The 16,284-nt window shown below is 44.2% G+C and overlaps 1 protein-coding gene and 1 pseudogene across 1 annotated transcript in view; one reads left to right on the top strand and one right to left on the bottom strand.

The window, feature by feature from the left end:
- Positions 1 to 16,284, bottom strand: part of LOC141182657 (uncharacterized) — a 1,085,038-nt pseudogene that overhangs the window by 143,769 nt on the left and 924,985 nt on the right.
- Positions 1 to 16,284, top strand: part of LOC141182646 (uncharacterized) — a 359,124-nt gene that overhangs the window by 8,377 nt on the left and 334,463 nt on the right. The window contains exons 3-6 of the mRNA XM_073660807.1: positions 2 to 181; positions 265 to 388; positions 472 to 569; positions 768 to 858. Coding sequence (XP_073516908.1) covers positions 2 to 181; positions 265 to 388; positions 472 to 569; positions 768 to 858 — 493 coding nt within the window. The remainder of the gene's footprint in view (position 1; positions 182 to 264; positions 389 to 471; positions 570 to 767; positions 859 to 16,284) is intronic.

The following is a 16,284-nucleotide window of genomic DNA, read 5'->3' as shown; positions in this document are numbered from 1 at the left end:
GAATTACACAGTAGTGAAGAAGACCTCCAGAGAGCGCTGTCAGGACCCTGTGTCTGAGGGATGGGGAAGATCCCTGAGCCCAATCACAGAGCCTCCACCTCACCCCCTGATACATGAGGACATCAATGACCAGAAGATCCTAGAACTCACCTACAAGATGATTGAGCTGCTGACTGGAGAGGTGACACTGCTGGGAATGCTGGGACATTATACAGTAACGCTATGAAGGGATCGGGGGGATGACGGTATCATTGTATGTGTCAGGTTCCTATAAGGTGTCAGGATGTCGCTGTTTATTTCTCCATGGAGGAGTGGGAGTATTTAGAAGGACACAAAGATCTGTACAAGGACGTCATGATGGAGGTTCCCCAGCCCCTCACATCACCAGGTAATAGACAGGACTGAATACACACGGCCTATAATTATCTGTATGTAAAGAATGAATTCAGTCCCTGTATGTGTTTCCTCCAGATCTATCCAGTAAGAGGACAACACCAGAGAGATGTCCCCATCCTCTTCTTCCACAGGACTGTAAACAAGAAGATCCCAATTTTCCTCAGGATCATCAGGTAGATGGAGAGAAGGTGTCATGAGATCTCCCCTATGATGTGTAGACGGTTGTGAAGGTCTTGTGCTCAGTCTTGTTTTATCCACCAGTATTATATGTTTTATACTTGTGTAATGAGAACGGTGGAGATGGCAGGATTAGAGCTGATCATAGATGTGACTTCTCCATCTGTCTGTGACTTTTATAATATTTGTTTCAGGGTGAAGATCTGACCCATATTGATACTACAGAGACATATGTGAGGGGTGATGAGCGGTGTAAAGAGGAGATTCCTACATATGACTACCCAGGTGAGTAGTAACCACTAAATGCAGAGAAGTCACAGATTCTTCTCAGTCACCGGCTGTGGCTGCTTTATCAGTGGTGTAGTCCGGCCGTATCACAATCGTGTGATCACCATTTTGCCTCTAAACCACAACATTCTCTTCCACCCAAAACTGTTTGAATGGCTTTGAACATTGAAAGACCTTTTCCATAGAACTTACAACCTGGAGGATCCACCTACCCCCTGGGATTAGGAGATGCTGACCGTTACCTGCCCAGATCTGTAAACTACAAAGTAAAATGACAGCGTATGTAGAATGTGCTGACAAGTGAGAAAATCACTTGAAGAAAAATATTATGATGGGCCTGTAAGAGAAAGCGGAGGGTAATGATGCTGTTGGCTTCCTAGATCCCTGATATCTTATTGGATGAATCTACCTTCTCTCCCTTCTGTGCTGCTGAATGTGCTCATATGGTCCCTACAAGACCAGGTCCAGTCTCCCTGACCTAACTTAACTTTTATGATTGAAAATATTAAATGTGCAGTGAGGGCCAAGTGTGAATTTCTGTACAATAACAGCTGATTTACCCTTAATCCTGACTTTTCAATTTCTTTTAAAACCGACTAACTTCAAACCAGATTGTGATAAACTATACAGAAAACATTACACCTGTGCCATGATATATCTCTAAGCTGTGCGTGGCTGATGGCTGTAATATACATTTATTCACGTCTGCAGGAGATGTGTGGCCATGGCTCGAGCCCTGGTTTCATGGATTTGTTGAGGGAGGGCAATAACCCTTCACGGTTGACCAAGTGAGTGTCAAATTATTATGTTGATTGCAATCCACAGAAAACCATACGAAAACAATGTTCTGTATTGGGAGGATTCAAAGAATCTCTGATCCCGTTTATTTTGCTTAGCATTTTATATTGTTTTGAGCATATCAATAGCCAATCACCTACAGTCATACTACAGGCTGACCAATGTTAGTACAATTATTACGGAAACACATATATGGTCATATTAGTTCGAAGCACGATGGAATTTTACAAGGTCAATCCTGGCCTAAACTAGTTAGATAACAGGAGCGGAATGTCTGACAAAATACAAAATGTTATTGTGAGAAAAGTTAGTGTGGGAAAGATGAGGCGAGAGAAAAGAAGGAAAGAATGTATGTTATGCAAGGAGTGATAATAAATGATTTTAAAACAAGCAGACAAAATGGAGTTGCTATAGCATGAATATCAATATGTCCTTTACATTTTCCCCCCTAAAAATTATGTTATTATCAACATTAGAGGTGCTTTCCCAGGGTCATGCTTTGAGCCTGAGGGACATTGGTCTTCACTCAATTAGTGCCCTTGTTACCAATCGAGGCTATCGCGGCATGTCCATCCCCCCTTGTTGGTTGATATAATCATAAAGCTCTGATCTTCAGACGTGAGGTTGGTCGGGGCGTGCGGGTGAAGGTCATCATTCCCTTGCCGTCCAGGTCCTCAATGCTGGTCACATCTGGGAGGTCCGTGTACAGTAGCACTGGATGTCTGTTAACAGCGTTCTCCTTGCTCTCTGATGACTGGCAGGTTTTCCTCATGCAAAATGGGATACAATAAAAGACTAGTTTTAGTAAGACATATATTAACAAGATGCAAGCAGCAATATGCAACACTCCTTGTAATATTCCAACAATCCATCCACCAATCCCTTTAAACCAATTAGCAGGATTTAAAAAGGAGAACATATCAGACCACCAACTGTCTTTGGTCAATTCGTTATGTTTGTTATATTCTTCCCTGAGTTTCCTAATGTCTTCCATTTTAGTCTTTAACCGTATGGTAGAGCCGGGGTCAATATAGTGACAACAGGCTGGGCCTATAACCTGACACATCCCTCCTTGAGCTGCTGTCAAATAGTCCAGCACTAAAGTATGTTGATTAGCCTCTATAATAAGTTGATTCTGCACCTCAACAGTAGTATTAATTACTTCCAGCACACTCCAAATCTGGTCATCTAAGTAGTCAGTGACTTCCACTAATTTGTCCCACATTTGTGTTACTATAGGGTAGAGGAAGACAGTACTGGCTATCTTATTGGGCATACTCATTTGTACTAAATGAGGTCTTACTGATGGGCGTGGAGTGTTGTCCTTGGCACATTTATAGATGGTATGAAGAGGGATGGTTCTCATATCTACTTTACTATGGGGAATAAGATAAATGGCTGGAGTTAGCCGGGCCAACGTACAAGTCCCCCCTACTCTGACTAGGAGCCATTTATACGCATTATTCCCACAGACCCAATTTGTGGCTGATGGCAGATCCCATAAAGCAGAGTGCAGTAATACTAATTTATGTACCAAATCGATAAAAACTGTGTTATTTGATAACATACACCATGAAGGCATTTGTCCCAGGGGGCTACAGTATCCAATATCCGGATTGCCACATGTTGGATCACTAGGCTTATATTCAGAAGATTCATTGCAAGGGATGTTACCAGATATTTTATAACATGTATCATTGGTACCTTTTATAAACAGATTTGCATGTACCCATGAGTGATTATGAATGTATCTTTCCAACAATGACGGTTTAAAAGCATCTGCCGTACTAGGAGTAGCATTAAAACTGATTTGTAGACCTTCAGTTGGTATGAAGCCTAAATTAGTCAAGGAAGACTTGTTTCTGGGCACCCATTTGTTTCCTTTAAGGGCAAGACATTGTAGGTGTCTACTGGTGGCAGTAAGATTTCCTTGCCACCAGGGGAGATACAGTGGTGTTCCATAATCTACTAAACTTAGTAGCGTTATTAGCAAGGGCGTCGCTACAATTGGGCCAGTTTAGTATTTCTTCCAGAGTGACTGGGACCGCAAGAAAAGGCATACTAGTGGCTGAAACTGGTGAGTGAGTACATATCCAACAGTCACTGATCAGGTTGTTCTCTAATTGACTCAATTCTTGTACCAAAATCTGGTGGTGAGTAATGAACTTGTTATTAAAAGGGTCAGTACTCTGTTGTAGGCTATTCCAGGTATTGATTAATCTAACCATACATATTATCATAAAATATCTCAGGATGGTTGACGTTTGCAATGTGAAGCATGGATCCATGTTGACCTCCCTTCAAGTTTTACTGCTGTTGGGGTTGTAAGGAGCACTTGGTATGGTCCGTCATACAATGGTTCTAGTCTGTGTTTCCGTACATGCCTCTTCACATACACATAATCTCCGGACTTGAGGGTTATGATAACCTTCTGCATCAGCTGGATCTGGAATAGAAGATGATACTAACGCATGGGTGTTAGTTAAGGCTTTGGCAAGCTGAATCACATATTGCACAACATGATCTGTTTCTTCTGATAATTGTTGTGGGGTAAATCGAGCTATAGCTGGTTGTGACCCAAATAGTATCTCATAGGGTGACAGTTTGTTTCCCTATGGGGGTGGTGCGTATGTGGTACAGTGCAATGGGAAGGAGTTCAGGCCACTGGGCCGTATCCTCCTGCATCATTTTGGTCAATTGCCTTTTCAGTGTGCTATTCAATCTCTCCACCTTGCCGCTTGACTGAGGATGGTAAAGAGTATGCAGCGCCACTGTTGATCCGATCACGGTAAGTATTTCTTGATATGCGCATGAGGAAAAGGCTGGTCCCTGATCACTTTCGATAACTTCTGCGACTCCATACCGGCAAACATCTTCAGAGACCAGCTTCTTGGCAGTCATGTTTGGAACGGCGAATGCTTCTGGCCAGCTGGAAAACATATCCACTACCACTAAGCAGTATTCATATCGTCCTGCTTTAGGGAGAGTGATATGATCAACTTGCAATCGTTGGAACGGATACTCTGGTTTAGCAATGTGTTTTGTCGGTACATTCTGTAATCTGCCTGGGTTGCAGCTTTGGCATATTGAGCAACCTTTCTTTTGTGCGCTCAACACGGTGGAAATTCCTGGGGCCCAATAGAGTTTCTGTACCAGTAGCAAAGCTTGATTCTTCCCTCAATGCACCGGTCCATGGGCCCAGGCTGCAACGGCCTGATATAGGAGTCGAGGCAAACAATACAGTTGTCCCTTTTTCCATAGCCCATCTATCAATTTAGCACCCGCCTCCTTCCATGACTGGTGTTCTTCTTTAGAGACTTTTTGCTATGTGCAGCGTAGCTTTGTGATTGGAGGGACCGGTTGATGATTTTCTGCAGGTTGATCCTGGGTTGGCACGGAATTTAGCTGTTTGGTTTGCTGCCGCGTAACAGCCATGGACATGGATGTTGGAAGAAGAGCTGCTTGCATAGCATGGAGATCAGCAAGTGCATTACCTCTTGCTTCAGGGGCATCTGGTCGGGTATGAGCTTTTACCTTTACAACAGCCAACTGTCTTGGTAGTTGTACCGCTTCCATCAATTGTCTGACGCTTTCAGCATTTTTCACAGGAGAACCTGCAGTCGTGACAAAGCCTCTCCTTGCCCAGATCTCCCCAAAGTCGTGTGCAATCCCGAAGGCGTATCTCGAGTAAGTAAATATATTCACACGTTTTCCTTCAGCCTGTTGACAAGCAGCAATCAGAGCTTTGAGCTCTGCTTCCTGTGCTGACATACTGGGAGGTAAGGCTGCAGGCTCTACCAATGTATCTTCAGTTGTGACAGCATATCCAGTATGAAACCTGCCAGAGGTGTCAGCATATCTGGATCCATCCGTATATAACGTAAGTCCTGGGTCATCAAAGGGTACTTCCCCCACTAAAACAAGTGGAGTTGACTCCGCAGTAATTTGTTCCAGACAATCATGTGGTGGAGCATCTTTCCCCTCTCCTTCAGGTGCTGGTAGCAGGGTGGCCGGGTTGATGGTGGTGCACCAATGTAATTTCACATTTTCTGTCAAAATCAACGTACACTGCAGCCGTAGGTGTCTCAGTGTGCACCGATGTTTAGGTTGCTGTAAACCCAAAACAGTCGCAATATTGTGTGGAGCATAAATGTGAGTCTCATGTCCAAGGATGATGTCCGCCATTTTTTCAAGTAACTGCTGTGTGGCGTGAACCGCTCGTAGACAGCTGGGGGAGGCCCTGGCTACCGGGTCCAGAAGCGCTGAGTAATAACCGACCGGGCGCTGCTTTGTACAGTGTCTCTGCGTGAGTACTCCGGCTGCATGCCCTCCTGTCACGGAGACATACAAATGGAAAGGTTGAACATAATCCGGGTTTCCAAGGGCAGTGGCTGTCATTATCCTTGATTTTAGTTGCTCAAAGGCTTGTTGCAGCAGTTCTTGGTGGTCCTTGTTGTTTACACCAGCCAGAGTGTTTTCTTTTAATGCATCATATAGGGGTTCCATCAGACGTGAAGCGCCTGGGATCCATTGTCTGCAATATGTACATAGTCCGAGGAACCATTGCAGCTCTATGGGATCTTTTGGGAATGGTAGTAGGTAGATGGTCTTTCTTTCTTCTGTGAGATGTCTGGCACCCTGAGTAAGGCAGTGGCCTAAGAAAACCACTTGACTGAGGCAAAACTGAAGTTTCAAGGCTGAGACTCGACAATTCAGTTTTGCTAGATGCTTGAGGAGGCTAACACTGGCCCTGATGGACACTTGCTCCGTGGGGGCACACAAAAGAAGATCATCAACGTATTGTAATAGTACTACCTCAGAGTTGTCCAGCTGCCACGGCAGCAGACAGCTAGACATGTTCTTTGCAAACTGATTAGGGCTATTCTGCGCTCCCTGCGGCATCACCGTCCAAGTCAATTGCCTGCCCTGATATGTAAATGCAAACAGAAACTGACAGTCTTTATGTAGTGGAATGCTGAAAAAGGTGTTTGCTAAATCAATTACTGTAAACCAGGCTGCGGTAGATGGTATTTGTGAGAGAAGTGTATGTGGGTTAGGCACCACAGGAGTTTCCAAGACTGTCGCTGCATTTACTGCCCTCAAATCCTGCACCAATCGATAAGCGGGCGGCTGCCCCGGTTGGGATTTATTCCTTACGGGGAACAACGGCGTATTACACGGGGAGACGCAGAGGATTAGTGCCCCTTTCTCTAACAAGGTGTGAATTTGCTGGTGTAGACCTTGTTCTTGTGCATGTGTGAGCGGGTACTGGCGAACCTTGGGAAAGGGCGCTCCGGGCTTGAGGTACACCTGTATTGGTTCTACCGGCAATCACCCAATGTCGTCTGGGCCTTGTGACCACAGATGAGAAGGGATTTCCTCTGTGTATGGAGCTAACCTGGGATCTTTTGGGAGATTTCCAATCGTATCTGATATGTTAATCATAACCGTGGGTAGCGCCCGTAAGATGCAGACCTCCTCTGTGTGCATCAGAGTTTGGATCCTTTAAAGTAAGGATCATCTGACCATTGTCCTGGTATTGAATTCGGGATCGGAATTTAGACAAGAGGTCTGCTCCTAAAAGATTTACCGGGCAGATCAGGGATATGACAAATTGTGCCATTACTTCTGGAAATGGGCCAATCGGAATAGGTTTAGTGAGAGTGTGTTTGTTAGGTCTGCCATCTACACCGATCAATATTAGATTGTCGTTAGAAAATTGGACTGGGAGACCCTGGGGCAGTTCAGTGGATTTTAAAATGGAGTTGGCCGCCTCAGTGTCTACCATGAACTTCACCGGATTCCCTCCTATTGGGATAACTACAGATGAACAGAGCCCAGGGGTGGTTACGGGCATCACGATGGCAGACTCTGGTTGGCCTCAATTTCAGAATGGATGGTCTTGGAGGACATTTTCTCGTGAGTCTCGTGGGCTGGGCATCCTATTTCTAGATAGGGGGCTTGGGCGGTGCACTGGCTAGCAGGGGTGTGACAGTCCCTTTGGAAATGTCCCGTCCGGCCACACATCCAACACTGAAGACAGGAATTCACTAGTGGCCTTTTCCCGGGATACATTACTCGCTGATCAGGTACCGCCATGGGGTAATAGTGGGGCTGTAAGGGAGGATACTGTGTTGCGGGTACTGCAGGTGCCGCAACTGCCACTGCAGCGGGTTTAGATTTGGGCTTAACCGCAGAAGCGGTCCGGGCGACACTTTTCTGGAAGCTTTTTGCTACCTTTAGGACATCTCCTGGGGTGGCTGACTCAACATCTGGTCATACAGCCAATATCGCATCCTTGATTTCAGTCCGTAACCCCTGGATAAAGGCGGATACTAACAGCTGGCAATGAGTTTTAGTATGTAAGGAGAACCCAAGGTCCTTATAGACCTGCATAAGGCGCCCATAAAACTTCTCAGCCGACTCTCCCTTCTCTTGAGTGACATCTGTGAGGGTAGTGGATTGATCAGCCAACTTATCCTGAGCCCATATTTTAAGGGCTTGACAGAAGTCAACCCCACTCTCATACGTATTGGTGTCTAATGCTCTATTATATGGGACAGCTGCCTCTACCATGGGATAATATCCTTCACCGGCTTTTACACGGAGCAGGTGTAAAAGATCTTGCCTTGTTGTTGAATATATCTCTCTATTTGCGGCCATGCCCCTGTAAAAAGCCACTGGGGAATGTTCGGGATCCGGGAGACGGTTACACAGAGTATCTGTCTGTACTGGGGTAAACGGGGTATATTTGGGTGGGCTGGTATTGTGGTCCGCTTCCTCCATTTCCTCCATCTTTGTGAGAGGGGGTGGAGCTGGAGGGAAATCAGCATGAGTACTGATTGTTGGGAGATCTTGGAGGTAGGGGAACACTGGGGGAGACCAGATATCGGGTTTGATTAGTTGAGCGGCATAATAAACGAGATCCCTGTCGATGGCCAAGAGTCTTATCTCTCTCAATTTAGTTGGATGCGTGGCGATGTATTACTTTATACCCCCGACTATTATTTTGGCTGCGTCTTGTTTTGGATATCCAAAAATACCGGTGGAAATAAATGGCAGGGCTAGGGTTGGGACCGCATGAAGCTGTGATGCATATGCTATGGTGTTTTGAATTGTTTCTGTAAGCAGGTGTTGTGACCTGGGTACATCCAGGGGATCATATTTTGTAATCGTTGGATGTAGTTTGTATTGTAGGCCCCCCAATACGACATATTTCTGCAGCTAGCCCTCCCCCCCCACCATGCTATAGTTTTGCATTTGCTGCGTTTACAATGATCCCAACTTGCTGTTGCGGTGTACTCCCCATGCCTATTCTCAGTATAGTGGAAAATTCCGAAGGACCATTCAGCAAAACAGACGCCACCTCCTGGTACTCGTGTCCATGTTCTATTTCCCCAGTTTGGGAGAGGGTGAATAGGGTAGAGTTCAGAGGTCCCTGGGTCTCCCCGAATGGAGTGTGGACCATGGCGGGAGCAGATGGGGGCAATGGTTCATAATACCCACCGTCAGCGTTAAGTAATGGGAAGGTTGGTGCTACAACACTGGGTCTGCGTGTTCCACAATTATAACACGTCTCGCGCCATCCCGGATTGGTGACCCAACACACTTTACAAAGCCAGCCATCTGGGTTATATGGTGGTGGCTGGCCACCAGTGGGAAGTGCAGGGTATTTAATCTCCTTAGGTATAAATTGCTCAGTTTCCGGATTCAGGGGCTGGGGTACGGCTACATTTGTGGGGGTAGGGGATGCTTCTTTAGGGGCTTCAGATTCAGTTTGTGGACACATAAGTTGGGAAGGGGAATCTACTTCCTCCTCTACCTTTTCCCCATCAGCTTCATTTTGTAGCACAAAACAGCCAGTCTTTGTCACAGTGCTAGATAATTTTACTTTCTTGACATAAAGATAATTGAAATAACCAGGCTCCTCCTCTATTTCAACATATCCATCACCACAAATCTCATGTGCAACTTTCTTAAACTTTTCAGCATCTTCCAACAATTCACAGTCAACTAATCTTCCCCTTTTCTGCCGGATTCCTTCGTCCCACAATGAAGGCTGAAGTCTCCCCTCCACGGGAAAGTTTAACAACTTAAACACTTTTGGTTCATTCTTAAATGATCTTTTCCCCTCTCAACCGACCATGATAGTCATCACATCCTCTCCCTCCTGAGGGGGAGACACTTTCTTTCTGCTCCACAGAAACATTGATTAATCACTGCACTGCTGCCTTTCGACTGACAAAGATCCTTGATTTGTGCACAGTATGAGTCCAGCCGGCCTCAACTGTTCCACTGACTCGCCCCTCCCTTCGGGGAAGTCACGTACGGTACTAGGTGAAAGGAGGAGAGCTCGCGTCTGCAGCCCTCCGGACACTCAATATACTTATATCTGTGTGCGTGTCCTACCCAATCTTCGATCACCTGCCGCGACTGATACTAATAGTGTTCAGTCTCCTAAGAATCTTTGTCAGAAGTTGAGGAAGATTCATACAATATTCACTTGTCAATCCGAGGTGGTACTACTTTAAAAGTTATCAATATCAGACCCCTAATGGGACTACACCCCTATAGTCTCACCTTTGACTATATCCAACCAAGACATCCAGACATACTGCAAACAACCACGCACCACGTGGAAACCACGCCAAATGGTCAGTATCACTAGTAAAGAACTTGGGCACTTACTGTGGCTTTTGTGGGGGATGATCAGTCCCAATTCCAGTGGGGGAGGCCGAAAGCAAGTCTCTCTTTGTGGACGTCCAGAGGTGGTGGGGCGTCCCTGGTTAGGGATCCGAGTCACGGCACCAAGCTGTTGAGGGAGGGCAGCAATGACCCTTCACGGTTGACCAAGTGAGTGTCAAATTATTATGTTACAAGGTTGATGTAAAGGACATATCGATATTCATGCTATAGTTACTTCATTTTGTGCTAGCTTCTAAAATGATGTTATTATTACACCTTGCATAGCATACATTCTTTCATTCTTTTCTCCTGCTTCACATGCAATTTTCTCACAAGAACCTTTTCTCTCAAGAACATTCTATGAAACACCCTGCTCCTGTTATCTATCTAGTCTGAGCCGGGATGTATAACCTTGCAACTTTCCATCATGTGCCGAACTAACGATAATATGACCATATGTGTGTTTCTGTAATAATCGTACTAACATTGGTTTAAGCCTGTAGTACGGCTGTAAGTGATTGGCTATTGATATACTCAAAACAATATATAATGCTAAGTAAAATAAACGGGATTAGAGATTCTCCGAACAGGAAACAAATACACAAGCCGGGAGCTGAGCACAGAGGACTGAACCAGAGGAGAACAAGGCTGTATCTGGCAGCTTCCGGCAATATGCTTCCAGCTTTAGTAGGGTGTGGTGCTTTCCAGTTGGCTGAAGCAGGGAGCAGATTACTCCAACTGGACAGCACACACACCCGTACTGCCAGACTGGATAGTACTAATGGTCCCAGGCACCCTAATCTTAGTGGCTTGACAGAGCCTGCGCCGCCCAGGGCTTCTGGTTCTGACGTCTCCTCCATCACCAGCGCCGCCTGCAGGATGAATAAGGCGGCTTCTGGAGAGAGAAGCAGACATCGCAGGAGCAGATCCCAGAGGAGATGGGACACACCATTTGCAGAAGCCCTAATGTGACCAAATTGCAGAAAACAAGAACAGTAGAAATCCTCATAAAGGGACACCATTTTGGAAATTATAGAGTAGTGACTATTTTGACTCCACAGGCACTTTCCGGAAATTAGCACGCAGTGGATGTTGGAGAGTGAAAATTACAAATATATAATTTCATTACCCAACACATAGTGCCCAGATTGTGCTCCAGGAGACACACAGCATCAATTAAGTGGGTTCTTCTCACTATAGTAATGTCAAATACATGAATGCTAAATGTGGCTTGGGGGCACTGCAAGGCTTTGAAGTGAGGGTGAGATTTGACTTTGGAAGAGTGGATATTGCTGGATTGGTTTATGGAAGCCATGTTGCTTTTCAAAAGCCTTTGAACCACTAATAATGTGGAAACCTCTGGTTTTCCATTGACAGATGATGGATCTGAGTGGGGACTTGTTTTTTGTGAGATGAGTAGAAGTTTTTATTGGTATTATTTCACCTACATAACATTGTTTGGTGGCTTTTTATTGCATATTTGGGAGGCAGAATTAACAAACAGTTGGACACTACGATCCACTGGTTCATCCTATGAGGTTTTCTATTAGTCTGTGAACTGTTATTGTCTTGGTGAATAATGACGGCTAACATAGGGCAAAATTAAAAAAAATCACAGAAAAAGATACAGCCTTACCAACACCAAATCATATAACAAATGCACTAGCAGGATGCCACAGACCCCCATGATAAAGGTGGGGGCAGCGCAGGTGCAAAATACTGATGAAGCAACCACTCACAAACCGACCAATTCATGGAGGGGGTGGTTGCCTAGTATTAAAGATGCACACAGATGAAGCTTGCATAGGACGCCAGTCACACAGGTAGGTGTGATGCAGTGTCTGGCTTAGGATAGTGATGATGCCCATACTATTACATCAGGAAGGCTGCCCAGCACTATATAAGTGCACCCCACATGGACAGACACCCCAGTACACCCAACCAACACTAAAATGCTAATGCATTTGTTATCTGATTTGGTGTTGGTAAGGCTGATTTTTTTCTGTGATATGTTTTCTTGGTAAATAATGATACTTTTACATAAAGTACATTTTTATGGAGAGTTTAATTAGAAATATTCAACAATATAAATTTTAAGGATATGTTATTTATAAATAATAATTGGTTTTATCCTTGGCAGATGACTGTACCAGGAGATCACAGGGACAGCTGACATCTTCAATTTTTAAATCAGATGATCTTGAGATCCCGCAGGATACAATTGAAGTGAATGTCATTACTCCAGATATCCCATCATCCCTTCACAGCAAAGATCTGTCATCTGGTCATTTGAAACAGGTTCTGTCTTCTAATTCATTACCGACTACTAAGGAAAATCAAAGTCACAAAATAAGCATTAAAAAACAAATTGCTCCTAAAACAAAGAAGCCATTTTCATGTTAAGAATATGGAAAAAGTTTTTACCTCGAAAAGTCTTTTCTTGCGCTGTGTGCCCACTATGCGTTTTCCAAGCGTTTATGCTGCGAAATTTCCGCAGCATAAACGCTTGGGAAATGCTTGGTAATCCGCCCCCAGGGTCCCCAATGACAAGCCGCAATGTCAATGCCCATGCTGCGGATTTTTCCGCAGCGTTGATGCTGCGCTCAAAAATCCGCAGCATGTCCATTCATTTTGCGGACACGCAGCGTAATCGCCGCCATTGACTTGCATTGAAACGCATAATATCCGTGTCAGTACATTTGTACACACGGATATTATGCGTTTCTATGTGCGGATGGTACCCAAGTCTGGAGAAGAGGAGACTCTCATCCAGACCTGGGTACCATAGAAACTGTAAAAGAAAGAATTTAAAATAAAAAATGAAGTTTATACTCACCTTCCGATGTCCTCCCGGTGTTTTGTCTGCTCCGTCCCGTCTCTTGCAATGGTCGCGCTGTTGTGAAGGACCTGCCATGACGTCAGAGTCATGTGACCCATCACATGGCTCAATGACATCACCGCAGGTCCTTCACAACAGAGCGAGCTGCCCAACACACCAGACGCAACGGAGATAACACCGGGAGGACATCGGAAGGTGAGTATAAACTTATTTTTTTTATTTTTTAACATTCTTATTCTTTTTTTTTTAACTAACTTGGTCACACTACTATAAATCCATGCTGGTTGCATGGATTTATATAGTGTGAACAAGTTGTCAAGCACTTTTCCAAGTGATGCTAAAATCGCTCGGAAAAGCGCTTGATAACCCGCATGCAGAAATGCATGCAAAGACGCTTGACAAACGCTTCTACCTGGCGGGAAAAACGCATGTAAAAAATGCATGCGTTTTTCCTGCCAGGGAGAAGCGTAAAAAATATGCAGCATTTCTGCATCGTGGGCACATAGCCTTAAACATGAAAACATTCACACAGCAGAAAATAGATTTTTTTGTTCCAAGTGTGGGAAGTTTTTTAACCAGTAATCAAATCTTGTTAATCACCAGAGCAGTCACACAGAGGAGAAGCCATTTACTTGTTCAGAATGGGGAAAATGTTTTACAGAGAAATCAAGTTTAATCAAACATCAGAGAAATCACACAGGGGAGAAGCCTTTTTCCTGTTCAGAATGTGGAAAATGTTTTAGCCGGAAATCAGGTTTGGTTAAGCACAAGAGAATTCACACAGGGGAGAAGCCTTTTTTCTGTTCAAACATGAGATCTAATGTGATAGAAGATTACAGTCCGGGGAAGACGGGAAACATTCATATAGACGGCTGGTGGAGATGTAGTCAGTGAAGAACTCTGGCTAAATATGTTTCAAGAGCCGTAGTAGAAGATGAAGATGTCCTCCTCATGAAGTAGTTATTTCTCATGTCACGTGTAATGAATATTTCCTGCAGTATTGCTAATGCCGATTGCAGTGTCTGTAAATGAGAGGAGAATTAGCTTTATGGCAGATGAGTCTTTGAGAAATGTGTTCAGCTACAGACTCCAAGGAAGAAACTGCGTGTTATCTGTGTCCTAAAATATATAGGTTTTATTAGTATATGTAAAGAAGAAAACTAAATACTGTAAAATAATAAATCTCATATGTTTCCCTTATTATCTCCAGTAATTGTATTATTACACAGGATTTTTATGATGTTACATCTGCTCATCATCTTCTCATTCAGGTCCCTACAATATCAGATCCTCTCAGTGAAGATCTTCTATTTAAGAGAATTTTCCTAATGGACCCATCAAAGATGGATTTGGACAGAGACAAGATGGCGGAGGGGATATTACACCTCACCCTAAAGATCCTCTTCCGTCTTACTGGAGAGGTGAGAGATTCTGATGACGTCCCATTACATCATTCTTATCTATGGGAATAACAGATGAACAGAACTGGAGAGGTGAGGACTCTGGAAATGTCTGGAGTGAGATTTATTTATATGTCTTTCCATAACCAGGATTACATATTAGTGAAGACCTCTAGTGAGCGCTGTCAGGTCCATGTGTCTGAGGGATGGGAAAGACCCCTGAGCCCAATCACAGGGCCTCCATCTCACCCCTTCATACATGATGACATCAATGACCGGAAGATCGTAGAACTCCCCTACAAGATGATTGAGCTGCTGACTGGAGAGGTGACCGTGCTGGGAATGCTGGGACATTATACAGTAACGCTATGAAAGGATCGGGGGGATGACGGTATCATTGTATGTGTCAGGTTCCTATAAGATGTGAGGATGTTACTGTCTATTTCTCCATGGAGGAGTGGGAGTATTTAGAAGGACACAAAGATTTGTACAAAGACGTCATGATGGAGGTTCCCCAGCCCCTCACATCACCAGGTAATGGACAGGACTAAATACACACGGCCTATAATTATCTGTATGTAAAGAATAAATTCTGTCCCTGTATGTGTTTCTTCCAGATCTATCCAGTAAGAGGACAACACCAGAGAGATGTCCCCATCCTCTTCTTCCACAGGACTATAAACAAGAAGATCCCAGTGTTCCTCAGGATCATCAGGTAGATGGAGAGAAGGTGTCATGAGATCTCCCCTATGATGTGTAGATGGCTGTGAAGGTCTTGTGCTCAGTCTTGTTTTATCCACCAGTATTATGTGTTTTCCTTTTGTGTAATGAGAACGGTGAAGATGGCAGGATTAGAGCTGATCATAGATGGGACTTCTGCATCTGTTTGTGACTTTTACAATATTTGTTTCAGGGTGAAGATCTGACCCATATTAATACTACAGAGACATATGTGAGGGGTGATGAGTGGTGTAAAGAGGAGATTCCTACATATGACTACCCAGGTGAGTAGTAACCACTAATTGCTGAGAAGTTACAGATTCTTCTCAGTCACCGGCTGTGGCTGCTTTATCGGTTGTGTAGTCCGGCCGTATCACAATCGTGTGATCACCATTTTGCCTCTAGACCACAACATTCTCTTCCACCCAAAACTGTTCAAATGATTTTGGGCATTGAAACCCTTTTCCATAGAACTTACAACCTGGAGGATCCACCTACTCCCTGTGATTAGGAGACGTTACCTGCCCAGATCTGTAAACCACAAAGCCAGAAAATCACTTGAAGAATAATATTATGATGGGCCTGTAAGAGAAAGCGGAGGGTAATGATGCTGTTGGCTTCCTAGATCCCTGATATCTTATTGGATGAATCTACCTTCTCTCCATTCTGTGCTGCTGAATGTCCTCATATGGTTCCTACAAGACCAGGTCCAGTCTTTCTGGCCAAACTTCACATTTATGATCTACAACATTAAATGTGCAGTGAGGGCCAAGTGTGAATTTCTGTACAATAACAAGAGTTTCCCTTTATCCTGACTTTTCAGTTTCTTTTAAAACCGACTAACTTCAAACCAGATTGTGATAAACTAAACAAAAAAAACCAAAACATTACACCTGTGCCATGATATATCTCTAAGCTAAATTTAAGACACCTCAGCTCTGCACTATTATAAAAAGTTCTCTTTGAACGTCTAATATTTCT

This window comes from Phyllobates terribilis, unplaced genomic scaffold (genome assembly GCF_046119375.1).
Source record: "Phyllobates terribilis strain yellow unplaced genomic scaffold, ASM4611937v1 Scaffold_35__1_contigs__length_13245226, whole genome shotgun sequence".
NCBI lineage: Eukaryota > Metazoa > Chordata > Amphibia > Anura > Dendrobatidae > Phyllobates > Phyllobates terribilis.
The sequence above is the reverse complement of the archived record's forward strand: the minus strand, read 5'-3'. Positions and strand labels throughout refer to the sequence as shown.